Source organism: Camelina sativa, chromosome 8 (genome assembly GCF_030686135.1).
Source record: "Camelina sativa cultivar CO46 ecotype springtype chromosome 8, ASM3068613v1".
Lineage (NCBI taxonomy): Eukaryota > Viridiplantae > Streptophyta > Magnoliopsida > Brassicales > Brassicaceae > Camelina > Camelina sativa.
In genome coordinates this window covers 8,457,057-8,470,176 of record NC_141887.1, presented here as the reverse complement: position 1 = coordinate 8,470,176, position 13,120 = coordinate 8,457,057, and the positions used below count along the sequence as shown (strand labels likewise).

Sequence of the window (13,120 nt, the reverse complement as noted above, 5' to 3'; positions counted from 1 at the left end):
ACGAAAAATTTTAGTATTACGGTCTCCTTCTCGTATCCAAGTAGCCCGATTTTCTGTCTCCAATATGTCTCTTCATCAGGAAGCGTCTCACATAACTGCCATCTAAGCAAGAATTCCTTTTCTGTGGATACCAAATCCTGGTCTTGAGCCAAATCCAATTTATTTTTTAGTTCTTCGATCTTTTTCTCGGCATTTGCCGGATTATGCTTTTTCCAAACAAATATACCATTTTGGAGAACAAATCTTTGAATGAATATCCACCGGCCCATCAGGTGTAACCGGTCCCCATCCTTAAACAGAATTCTAAATCAAAATCTGATTCTGTAAAATCTAGTCATTTTTCACTTTTACCACCCCCAATCCCTAACCCTAACCCGCACAATTAATTTCTGTAAATGGAATGTATCTGCGACGTCAAAAGAAAATAATATATATATATATATATATATATATATATATATATTGCGACAATGGAAAGGGCTAAAATGTTATTGGGCCTTTTTTTTTTTTTTTTTGTTAATCAGAGTGGCCTTTGCAGTTCGCGCTTTTACGCGATTCGCGTCTGACGACTCTACCGGAGTTTTTGTTCGGCGATTGTAGTGGTGGTGGATCCGGGCATTTTCCTTGATAACCGGCGGTGGATCTTAATTGATCTGGATCTGGTAATACCTCTGCTTGGTTTTTCTTCTCTGAAATTTTGAGTCTGTTCAGGAGTTCTCGTGAATTGTTCTGTGCGGATGCAACCGTGCTCAGATTTTGAGTTGTTTCACTGATCTTAGAGAGGACTGTGTGTTTGAGAGAGAGAGAGAGAGAGAGAGAGAGAGATCGAAATGTTGCGCGCGAGAGCATTTCGGCAGACAAATGATAAGATTGTGAAGATTCAGGTACATCCCACGCATCCATGGCTTGTTACTGCTGATGATTCGGATCACGTCTCCGTTTGGAATTGGGAGCATCGTCAGGTCTGCTTTGGAGATTCTGGATTTGATTTTTTTTGGTTTCGCTTCTGATTCCGAATCGTGGATCCTTCAACGTTTATGACTGTTTTTTTCTAGGTAATTTACGAATTGAAAGCCGGTGGAGTTGACGAGCGTCGTTTAGTTGGTGCTAAGTTAGAGAAGCTTGCCGAAGGAGAATCCGGTGAGTCATTTATCAACTTGTATTCTATTCCGGTGGAGATGAGTTGCTCTGTGTCCTGACTGAGATTCATGTTTTGCTCAGATTATAAAGCCAAACCTACTGAAGCTATTCGAGGAGGAAGGTAATAGATCTTTCCTTCTGCTATTCGATTGCCCCTTGTGATATGTGGAAAAAAATGACTTATCCGATTCAATGTTTGCAACTACAAGTGTCAAGCAGGTGAAGTTTTATGATGATGATGTGCGTTATTGGCAACTGTGGCGCAATCGCACCGCAGCTGCTGAATCTCCATCAGCTGTCAATCATCTCACATCTGGTTTCACTTCTCCTGCTCCATCGACTAAAGGCCGGCATTTTCTGGTTATCTGTTGTGAGAACAAAGCCATTTTCTTGGATTTGGTGACAATGCGTGGTCGTGATGTGCCGAAGCAAGAGCTTGACAACAAGTCACTTCTCTGGTAAGTTCTTTCCGTTTTCTCTAATTTTGCTTGATTCTTGGAACCCCCGGAAAGATGTATGTTCTATTACTCTAGGCTTCCAATCTTCTGAGTCGCTTGAATCCTGAAAAGACGTCCATTAGTAACTACGTCGAAGTTTTTAGTTAAATGTAGACGGTGCATTAGTTGATGTGTGTGTGCTTGTAAGTATAATGGAAACCAGAGCACCTTTTTATCTATTGTTCCAGTCAATTTTCTAACAGTCTTTCTACTTTTCCGTTTTTTTCTGCTCTGTAAAGTTGTTAAAATTCTTTCTTTTCTTTGCAGCATGGAGTTTCTTTCCAGATCATCTGGTGGTGATGGCCCTTTAGTTGCATTTGGTTCAACTGATGGTGTCATTAGGGTTTTATCAATGATAACATGGAAGGTTTGTTTATCCCAAAACTTGAATGTTTGTTTTGTTATCCTGCTTTTATCCATCTGGTTAGTTTCCCTGAATGTTTACTTCCTTGCAGCTTGCACGTAGATATACAGGGGGCCATAAAGGATCAATTCATTGCTTGATGAATTTCATGGCATCATCTGGCGAAGTAACTACAAATTCTCTCAAATCCCCCTTCTTTATCGCTCTGAATTATTATTTTCAAGTTGTTTACTTAGTACCATCTGACAGATGGAAGTGTCATGCAATGTCATATAATTTAGAAAAACATACGCAGGGTGACCTGCTAAGGTTGACTAATATGTTAAGTGGAGTAGCCAATTTACTACTAATTTCTAGCCTTCTTTTCCTATAATTTGACGTTTTTAATGAACGCTTATCAAGTTTTTTCTCTCCGTTATACATGTGCAATACATGATACCAGCCATTCTCTGTTTAATTGCAATTGCAGGCACTCCTTGTTTCAGGTGGCAGTGATGGCTTACTAGTACTGTGGAGTGCCGATCATGGCGCTGACTCAAGGGAACTTGTACCCAAGCTTAGCTTGAAGGTATACTTTTCATGCCTACTCTTTAATGTAAAGTTCAAGAGAGGATATTACTGTGGCTGTTCAAGTCACAAGCCTGGCAAGATTGGCCAGCTTTGGTTACACCTGAGTAAAAGGCACCATTGTTCTTAGTTTCATTCTTAGTTTCAATGAACCTTCGAAATTGATTTCTGTGCCTGTTTCTGAATGTTGCAGAACTAGCATTTAGATTTTTTCGTACATCCTTTTGTGATTAATAGGCAACGTAATCTTTAGGGGAGTATGACATACTCGTTTTGTCTTTTGGTTTAATAGAAACGCTCTTGTTTGTTAGTTGAGTCTATAAGTTCCACTTCTCTGTTACCCTTTTTTCATAATATAAAAATTTAGAATCCGGACTATTTTTGTCCTTCCAGATATGGCCTTGTAAAAGATTTTGCTCACCCTTGATGTTTTTGTTCTGATTTTAGGCACATGATGGTGGAGTGGTAGCTGTCGAGCTGTCAAGGGTAAGTGGCAGTGCTCCGCAATTGATTACAATTGGTGCTGACAAGACATTGGCCATATGGGACACAATGACATTTAAGGTAATGTTGTATCTCATCTCATGTATGGATTTTGAATATTTTACCGATCTCTCTTTTTAACATGCATGACTACTTTTTCTCTACAGGAGCTGCGTAGAATTAAACCTGTTCCAAAACTAGCTTGCCACAGTGTTGCATCGTGGTGCCACCCTAGAGCACCAAACCTCGATATCTTGACTTGCGTTAAAGATTCACACATATGGTACTTTTGGTTAAACATTTGGTACTGTCTGTGGTAAATATCTTTATGTATATTAGATGAGTGTCTAACTGTTTGACTTTTCACAGGTCTATTGAGCATCCAACTTATTCAGCCCTGACAAGGCCATTATGTGAACTTTCTTCCTTGGTTCCGCCTCAAGTACTTGCAACCCACAGAAAACTTAGGGTAATTAGCTCAATCTACCATGTATCATGTCGTTTCTTTCTGCCTGCTAGTTGTATTCTACTTTAGTAGTTATTTTTTTTTTTCTATTACTGTGAGTAATTCGTGAACACGTATGGGCATGATAATTGCTTTCCTAAGCTTTTAAGAGCTGCATATCCATTCTTTGTGCCCCACAAAACATTAGCTTAGTTAAAGTACTAAATTTGGTGATCTGTATAGAACTGCACTTGGTAATGCAAAGATATTCCCACTCAACTAGACTAGGAATAAGAATATAGGTAGAGTGTAGTCCATGTATACTTATCCCTAACCATTTACAAAAGCCTGTAGATTGATAGCTGTTTTGAACAATGAATGTATCAAAAGAAAAATTGCAATGGAGAACATAAGTAATCTTTAATGTAAGATGATGATAAAAGAGCATTTGCAGCACGCGAATTTTGGAAGTTGCTATTTTTCAGAATCTGCATTTATTTTCTACTTGAAATTGCCGGTAGATTTTCAAAGGTTGCAGGTTAAGAATTGCTTTATGATAATAGCATTGCTTCTGTGCTTCTTTTGCTTAAGTGGCTTGCATACATTGGCAGTACCCGACTATAGTTACTTATTAGTTTTATCTTTTCAGGTCTATTGTATGGTTGCACATCCTCTACAGCCGCATCTCGTCGCAACTGGTACCAATGTCGGTATTATAGTTAGTGAATTTGATCCTCGTGCCATCCCGTCTGCAGCTCCTTTACCAGCATTGCCTGGAAGTCGGGAGAATTCAGCTATATATATCCTTGGACGAGAACTAAAGCTCTTGAACTTTCAATTATCCAACTCAGCCAACCCAACACTTGGCAATAATAGTGCCTTGTCCGAATCAGGGGTATCTAAGGGAGATCCCGGTGAACAGTTGACTGTAAAGCAGACCAAAAAGCAGATTGTGGCACCTGTTCCACATGATTCATACTCGGTTCTTTCTGTAAGCAGTTCAGGGAAGTAAGTTTCTCAGCTAGTTATATTTTTTATAAATAATAATTTTCTTAGCAACTCAGCTAGTTATATATCATGTACATGTTGAATGTTGTCGGGTTTTAGCCAACTAACTTTATTCTCTGGTTGTAGGTATGTGGCAGTTGTATGGCCTGATATACTGTACTTCTCTATCTACAAGGTTAGTGACTGGTCTATTGTTGACTCTGGAAGTGCAAGATTGTTGGCCTGGGACACATGTCGGGATAGGTTCGCGATACTAGAATCTGTGTTACCTCAAAGGATGCCTCTAATCCCAAAGAGTGGTTCATCGAGAAAGGCTAAAGAAGCCGCTGCAGCCGCAGCTCAAGCGGCTGCTGCTGCTAGTGCAGCTTCATCAGCTAGTGTCCAAGTTCGTATTCTCTTGGATGATGGTACCTCAAACATACTAATGAGATCTGTAGGAGGTCGCTCGGAACCCGTATGTGTCTTTTACTTCAATTGTTGCATTTGGTATCCTTTTTTATTGTTTCCTGAACAATAGCCATCTTCGATTCAGTTTATCATTTTTTTTCATCAATATCAGATTCTCTTGACGTATTCTAAAGCAGATCCATTGAATAACTAATCTGAATTAGGCTTCTAAGAATTTATGTGCTTTAGTTTGCATTGGAGATACTGAAAAATAAACAAATTCAAACTTGAAATCCAGTAGTTTATTAATATGCGATTGACCAAACTTGGAATCCAGTAGTTGCTGAACATTAGAATCTTACGCATCGAGAAATCAACCTGACTTCAAGTGATGGTATATTTTTTCTTAGTTTTGCAAAATTACCAAAGGCAGAAGAATGTCACTGCTTGACTTCTAGGTTAAGCAACAAACTTACACTTCAAAAATTGTCCTTGCAGGTCATTGGTCTACATGGTGGTGCTCTACTTGGTATAGGCTATCGCACATCCCGAAGGATTAGTCCTGTTGCTGCAACAGCTATTTCGACCATACAGTCAATGCCGCTCTCAGGATTCGGAAACAGCAATGTTTCTTCGTTTTCGAGCTATGATGATGGGTTTTCGTCGCAGAAGTCTGCTGAGTCTGCACCCCTGAACTACCAGCTCTACAGGTGATTAGGGTCTCCATCTTTTTGTAATGCTAGGCTCATTTCTGTTAGCACTCGTTGTTATAATATTGTGTGCAAGCAGCTCACTGTTGGACATAATCAGAATCTTTTTTCCACCTCTGAGATGTCTGGTAAAATAGTTACTCTTGTTTGCTTGAACAGTAAGCAGTGTTCATATGTAATCTATACTGATGCCATAGTTACATTTTTGTTAGCTGTACTTGGTGTTTTTTTTGTCGTGTTAAAGCATTTCAGTTACATATTAAGCTAAATGGAAGTTTCAATTTGTAGTTGGGAAAATTTTGAGCCAGTAGGTGGTATGCTACCTCAGCCAGAATGGGCGGCATGGGACCAAACAGTTGAGTACTGTGCATTTGCTTATCAACAATACATGGTCATATCGTCCTTGCGCCCTCAGTATAGATATCTTGGTGATGTTGCCATTGCACATGCTACTGGAGCTGTTTGGCATCGCAGGCAGCTGTTTGTGGCTACGCCTACCACTATTGAGTAAGATTATTGCTCTATATATGATGCAGGATTTTTCGTCTGTTTTTTTGTCAATTACCTTGAATCCTGCTTCCACTTGGATAAGACAAATTAAAAATCTAATTTAAGAAGTGTCTTACGGGTAATGTGTATCAACATTTATTGATTATCTAGATGGTGCATAACCCAAAAGCGCAAAGACTATTTACCTTTTGAAAAATAATGCATTGATACGGCTACCTGAATCTGTTACTTTCTGAATATTAATACTTCTTCCATGCCTGGATTTCCAGATGTGTCTTTGTGGATGCGGGAGTTTCTGAAATTGATATAGAGACTAGGAAGATGAAGGAAGAAATGAAACTTAAGGAAGCCCAGGCTAGAGCAGTTGCAGAGCATGGAGAGTTGGCCTTAATCACTGTAGAAGGTTCCCAGTCTGCGAAGCAAGAAAGGATATCTTTAAGGCCTCCCATGCTACAGGTGAAATTTCTTTTACATGGGATATATGTAACTATTAGAAGCTACATATATGTAACTTTTTCTTTTTTTTTGTACTGCATTCTTCCTCATGTGTATACTTTTTAATTGTAGGTGGTGCGTTTGGCTTCTTTCCAAAATGCCCCATCTGTTCCGCCATTCTTATCATTGCCAAGACAATCAAGGGGTGATGGCGATGACGTTATGGATGAAAGAAGGACCAGTGAGGTAGCTGTAGGTGGTGGGGGAGTATCAGTGGCTGTTACTCGTTTCCCAGTGGAGCAAAAACGACCAGTGGGGCCTCTTGTTGTTGCTGGTGTACGGGATGGAGTTCTTTGGCTCATTGACAGGTACCAAGAGTCTCCTGGTTTTACCTTCAGACAGACTGTCTCTTGTTAAAATATTCCTTGTTATATGCAGACTGAGAACTGGTGAATTGTTTAACTTCGTTGGAGACTTGTATATTCAATTAGATTTTGAATTTTCCTTTTCATTCTTAGTACGCACTAGGTAGGCTCGTTGACATCTAACTGTTTGCAATTCAAGGCTTCCACGAGTACCAAAAATATGTTTTCGCAGATTTTACCATGTTTCCACGTTTTTTATTTTGAATACTATATGTTGCCATAATCGTCATTTTAGTCACTTGAATGATTATATAAATGATAAACCTAAGATCGAAATTCTTGTCTGACACCTCCATTTTCATGGTAGGTACATGTGTGCTCATGCCATATCACTGAATCATCCTGGTATCCGCTGTCGCTGCCTTGCTGCTTACGGGGATGCTGTTAGTGCTGTTAAATGGTATGTATTTGATTCTCAAAACCCTGTGTTTACGTGAGTAGGAAAGTAGCTGGAATGCTAATACAACATTTTGTTGCACAGGGCAAGTAGGCTTGGGAGAGAACACCATGACGATCTGGCACAATTTATGCTGGGGATGGGATATGCGACAGAAGCTCTTCATTTGCCTGGAATATCTAAGAGGTAATTAAGCATGTAATTTTTTGGTACCGCTATTCCTTCAATTTGGTTCTGACGATGCACAGTTTTCTTTAGTCTCTGAATTGTTTATGCTGAACAGTAAACAGAATTCAGTGTTTCACTCATGTAATAAATCCTCCATCCTAGCTGTCATCTCACACGAAAATGCCATTAGTGATGATTTTCACATTGCCTTAGGTTCGGGGTTTGACTTAGCTTTATGTTTTCTCAGGCTGGAGTTTGATCTCGCAATGCAGAGCAATGATCTTAAGAGGGCTCTTCATTGTCTTCTCACAATGAGTAATAGCAAGGACATTGGACAGGATGGTGCAGGCCTTGATTTGAGTGACATTCTCTCTTTGACAGCTACTAAAAAGGAAGATGTTGTTGAAGCTGTGGAGGGAATAGTGAAATTTGCAAAGGAGTTTCTTGACCTTATAGATGCTGCAGATGCCACTGGTCACGCCGACATCGCTCGCGAAGCTCTAAAAAGACTGGCAACTGCAGGTTCGGTCAAAGGCGCTTTACAGGGTCATGAATTGCGAGGTCTTGCATTACGCCTAGCAAACCATGGAGAATTGACACGCCTAAGTGTATGTCTGCAATTTCTCTTTCTTTCGGCTTCGAAATTTCCTTTTCGTAATTTAGGATACCTGCAGAAATGTAGAGACCGTTGTGTTGTTCACTAGACAGGATCTACATAACTAACTGTAGACGAATATGTTGTTTTGAAAATTTTATGGGTTATGCTCTTGATTTTATACTTTGTATCTACAAACCCCTAATTGAAAGGCTATTTTGACATTGTTGCAGGGTCTGATAAACAATCTGATCTCCATAGGCCTCGGGAGAGAATCAGCATTCTCTGCTGCAGTTTTGGGAGACAACGCGCTCATGGAAAAGGCATGGCAAGACACGGGAATGCTCGCAGAAGCCGTGCTTCATGCCCATGTAAGATTTCATATTATTTACTTTTTGCAGTTTATAAATAGACCTTGTATTGTTTCTGACTTCACTGCTGTAATTTATTCACACAGGCACATGGTCGTCCTACACTAAAGAACTTGGTCCAGGCTTGGAATAAAACGCTACAGAAGGAAGTTGAGCAAGCTCCATCTTCTAAAACCGATGCTGCAAGTGCGTTTCTGGCTTCACTCGAGGATCCAAAGCTCACGAGTTTATCTGATGGATCCAAAAAACCTCCAATCGAGATTCTACCTCCCGGAATGTCTTCAATCTTTGCTTCCATTTCTGCTCCCAAAAAACCTTTACTCACGCAGAAGACTTCACAGCCAGAACCAACTAAGACATTGGCGCTCGAAGAACCGGCTAAACCATTGGCTATTGAAGCTCCTCCATCTTCTGAGCCAACACAGACCGAATCAGTGCCTGAAACTGCAGCCGTTGCTGAGTCACCCGCACCTGAAACTGCAGCCACTGCTGATTCTGCGGCACCTGAAACTGCAGCCATTGCTGAGTCACAAGCACCTGTGGATGGACAAGTGACAGAGACAGTGTCTGAACCTCCTCCTGTAGAAAATGAGGAAACTTCTTTAGAAGACAAAAGCGATCCGTCTTCAACTCCAACCACAGAAACAGCTGCAGCCACAGAAGATACTAGCCAAACAACACCGCCGCCTGAATCTGTTACAACAACGCCGCCTGAAACTGCTAGTGCTACAACAACAGCGAAACCAATAGAGAATGCAGCAACTGAGAAGCGAGAAGTAACCACTTATCCTCCAATAAGAAGTCAGCCAATTGACTTTGATTTCTTGAATTAGCACCAAAGTTTGCACAGAAGATCCCAAAATGACGGCAGCAGAGTGTATGTCTATTAGATATATTATTCATAAATCAAAGCTTTGTGGCCAAATTGAGTAGAGGAAGAAAGAAAAAAAGACGATAATGCTCACGATATTCAATTGTGTTTGATGTGTTTTTAGTTTTTTGTATTGTCATTTTTGCATTTATTTGTCATTATTAAATGGTTTGGGGTATTATCTGTGAAGCGTGTAAAACAATTGCAGGAGAATTTATTAGTATCAAAATGTTTTTTTTTTTCACCTAATCGAGAGGAATGGATTTAATTTCCATTTGACACATGAACCATGGAACTTCGAATTGGACGTATTCGTAGATGCTACAACAAATGTATAGATAGATTTGTCCCTTTACGACCGACTTGTGTGAGAGAGAGACCCTGCTGTCAAATGTATAATACAACCGACTTGAAACACTCTGTTTCAGCCTGAAGTATTAACCTTTGAGTAGCAAAAAAGAGAAAAGTGAGATTGGGTTGTTGTTTCTGTAATCGTCTGATTGGCGATAAAACCTCTCTTCCTTTCTCATCTCTCTCTTTCTCTCTCTCTCTCTCTCTCTCTCAGCCCTAAGAGAGAAGCAAAAGGCTCTGCGCCTTTTTCTTCAAGAAAATCACCAGAAAAAGCTTAAATCTTTATCGGAATTAAAGGTTGGGTTTTTTTTTGAATCCTGGTAAAAGCTATGTCGCATATGGTGTTTCAGAGCGTCGTTGCTCCCAAACCCTTATCTCCACTCAAACCCTGTTTACCTATCCCTCGTTCACTACCCAATCTGCCTTGTAAGCTCCGTCGCGGCTTCGTTAGGGCTACCTCCTCTTTTCTTGTCGATGATTCAGTTTCGGGTCTCGAGCGCTGCTTACAATTGCCTACGGGGGTTGAGTTAGGCCCTTCTTCCTCTGGTTCCTTCTCTGCTAGTACTCAGATGTGTCCTGTGATGAAAGGCAAGTTTGGTTCCGTAGGAGCTGTTACTTTGGAAAAGGGGAAGCTTGATATGACCCAGAAGATATCTGAGACCAGCCCTGAGGTCTCACTCTCTCTCTCTTTTTTGCAAGAATTTTCATTATAGCAATCCTAATCCAAGAATTAAGAACTAGTTTGGTGAAATTCTCTCTTAAGGATGTGTCTTTTTATCTATGGTTTGGCTACATCACCATGTCGTTGCTTGTTTTATCATCTCTTTTCGATGGTTCATCAAGTTGGTGTAGTGAGAGTGGCGAATTATGAGTAGCACTCGACTCAGTCTCTAGCAGTGATTGTGAACCACTAGAATTTAGTCCGGCTTCTTTGTTCGATGTGAAAGTAACTTTATTCTGGATCAGACATTGATTGATTTTAATCCGGTTAAGTTGATCGTTTATTTCCACCGATCAGAAAAGAGTGTTTTGTGAGTTTTCTATATCATGTTTCATTACAGATTGCAACTGGAGGAGGTGGTGGAAACATTGGAAAGAGTATCAATAACGGTGGTGGTGATGGAGGTGACGATAATGGTGATGATGATGATTACTTTGATGAATTTGATGATGGCGATGAGGGAGATGATGATGGGCTTTTTAGGCGTAGGATGTTCCTCGCAGAGGTATGAGAACTTTACGCTTGTGTTTTGTTGAGTTTTGTCATGTATTTTATTGCCATGGTGTCACGGAGTAACGACATTTATGTTATTGTCCAGCTTTTTGATAGGAAATTTGTTGATGCTGTGTTGAATGAATGGCAAAAAACAATGATGGACTTGCCTGCCGGTCTCCGTCAAGCATATGAAATGGTGAGATATCCGTTAAGCTTTCCGTTATCATGAAATGGTGATTTTGGGATGCTGACATACTTGAACTTACGGAAACTTGTATGCAGGGTTTGGTCAGCTCAGCACAAATGGTGAAATTCCTTGCCATAAATGCCCGTCCTACAACAACTAGAATGATCTCCCGTGCTCTTCCTCAGGGATTGTCGAGGGCCTTTGTTGGCAGGTAATTCTGTGATCCAATCTGTAGCTGTGGACTTCATTGTCGCTTAGTTATAAGTTTCTATACTGTCATACTATATGCAGTGTTAACTAAGTGAATGCCTTGTGTAGGATGTTGGCGGACCCTGCATTTCTCTACAAACTTCTTTTGGAGCAAGCTGCCACTGTTGGATGCTCGGTTTGGTGGGAGGTGAAGAATCGTAAGAATAGGTATGTTCCTTTCCATGTACCTAAACTTTGTAGGTTTTGTAGCTTCTGGTTTCTTGCCCTAACTTGTAGTCTCTATGACTTGCAGAATAAAAGAGGAATGGGATCTTGCACTTATAAATGTTCTTACTGTATCAGCATGCAATGCAGCTGCTGTTTGGTTGCTAGCTCCATGTCGTTCCTATGGAAACACATTCCGGTTTGACCTGCAAAATACACTACAAAAGCTACCAAATAATTTATTTGAAATGAGCTATCCTCTTAGAGAGTTCGACTTGCAAAAGAGATTTCATTCTCTTTTCTACAAGGCCGCAGAGTTGTCCATTCTTGGACTCGCAGCAGGAACTCTCCAGGGTTCGTTGTCAAACCTTCTGGCAGGAAAGAAGAAGAAGAGGTCAAAAAAATATTTTCTGTTTCTATCCTGGAATTACAGATATCTTGTTTCACTCGGGCAGCTTCTCTGTTTCTTTACCAGCTCATGCTTGACTTATAACTTATTGTACCTTTGTTCTGACAGAGTATCTGTGACGGTCCCATCTATCAGCACTAATGCTCTTGGTTATGGTGCATTTCTTGGAATATATGCGAACTTGAGATATCAGCTGTTATGTGGATTTGAGAGATCAGTGAGCAGCCACTTTGATGTCATAGGAGTAGCACTCTTCTTCGGCACTGCCTTGAGGTATTCCTCTATTTCCCCCACTTTCCTCTCCCACATATGTATATAACATACATAATCAGGACATGTTGGAAGTTTGGATTTTGTATTGCAAAACTCTGTCTTAGGGCTTAGGAAACCATTAATCTGTGGATCAAGAACGTTGATAAATATGGATGGATCTGGTACAGGATTATGAACGTTCAATTAGGGGAAAAGTCAAGACAGGTATGGCTAGGTGTGGAGGCAGACCCACTGGCGCAGTCAGATGATCTGCTGGCAAAAGCATACAACCGACCCTCAGAGGAAGCAGTAGCAAAGCCATCTTCAAGATGGTTTATCTCAAAAAATGCAATTGTCTCAGGGCTACTTGGGAAGAAGCAAGAGGACTCAGTTTCAGATCCTGCACCTCCAAAGGCTAGACGAAAAAGGATTGTGAGGAAGAAGGTGGCTGCATCTGCCTCTTAAATAACCAACAAAACCTCTAAAATGTCACAATTTTCAGAGTCCATGAAAGAGCAACAGTGAGGTTATGTTGTTCATTTGAGGCACACATGAAAAGTTTTGTTGCCAGAGGAAGAAGGGATCACCAAACTGGGGGAATTGAAAAGCTCTATAGCCTTTTTTTTTCTTTACGACTCAAATCTCACAAGTTGTTAAGTGCTTTTGGAAAAAGACATTTCTATTTTTTTAGCTGTGGTGATATGCTATCTCTGGTTAAATCTCAAATTGCCATTCTGTATTTTCACCTTTTTTTCTTACCTTTCTCAGTGTTTCTAATAAAATAGCCACATCTTTTTTATGTTTTAGGTGTTTTAAGTGGTATATAGTATGGTGTTCAAGTAACCTTTGTATGTTGAGGAAACTTTAGACTGTGTAGTCATAATAACACAGTCTTAAGACTCTTAACTCTTAACTATG

At 40.2% G+C, this 13,120-nt stretch overlaps 2 protein-coding genes across 2 annotated transcripts; both read left to right on the top strand.

Moving 5' to 3' along the window:
• The first annotated feature begins 475 nt into the window (after positions 1-475).
• On the top strand, positions 476-9,622 carry LOC104706783 (uncharacterized). The gene is made up of 22 exons (XM_019228396.2): positions 476-662; positions 780-962; positions 1,056-1,140; positions 1,222-1,261; positions 1,350-1,598; positions 1,905-2,004; positions 2,093-2,167; positions 2,471-2,569; positions 3,016-3,132; positions 3,219-3,334; positions 3,421-3,520; positions 4,146-4,504; positions 4,631-4,958; positions 5,390-5,601; positions 5,890-6,108; positions 6,381-6,567; positions 6,679-6,914; positions 7,279-7,371; positions 7,453-7,554; positions 7,784-8,144; positions 8,365-8,502; positions 8,589-9,622. Exons 2-22 carry the CDS (start codon positions 831-833, stop codon positions 9,333-9,335), a joined length of 4,095 nt encoding a protein of 1,364 aa, XP_019083941.1. The 5' UTR covers positions 476-662; positions 780-830; the 3' UTR covers positions 9,336-9,622.
• LOC104706781 (uncharacterized) lies at positions 9,567-13,001 on the top strand. The gene is made up of 8 exons (XM_010423003.3): positions 9,567-10,395; positions 10,786-10,950; positions 11,044-11,136; positions 11,223-11,338; positions 11,446-11,544; positions 11,630-11,935; positions 12,059-12,223; positions 12,391-13,001. Exons 1-8 carry the CDS (start codon positions 10,054-10,056, stop codon positions 12,665-12,667), a joined length of 1,563 nt encoding a protein of 520 aa, XP_010421305.1. The 5' UTR covers positions 9,567-10,053; the 3' UTR covers positions 12,668-13,001.
• Positions 13,002-13,120: the final 119 nt, after the last annotated feature.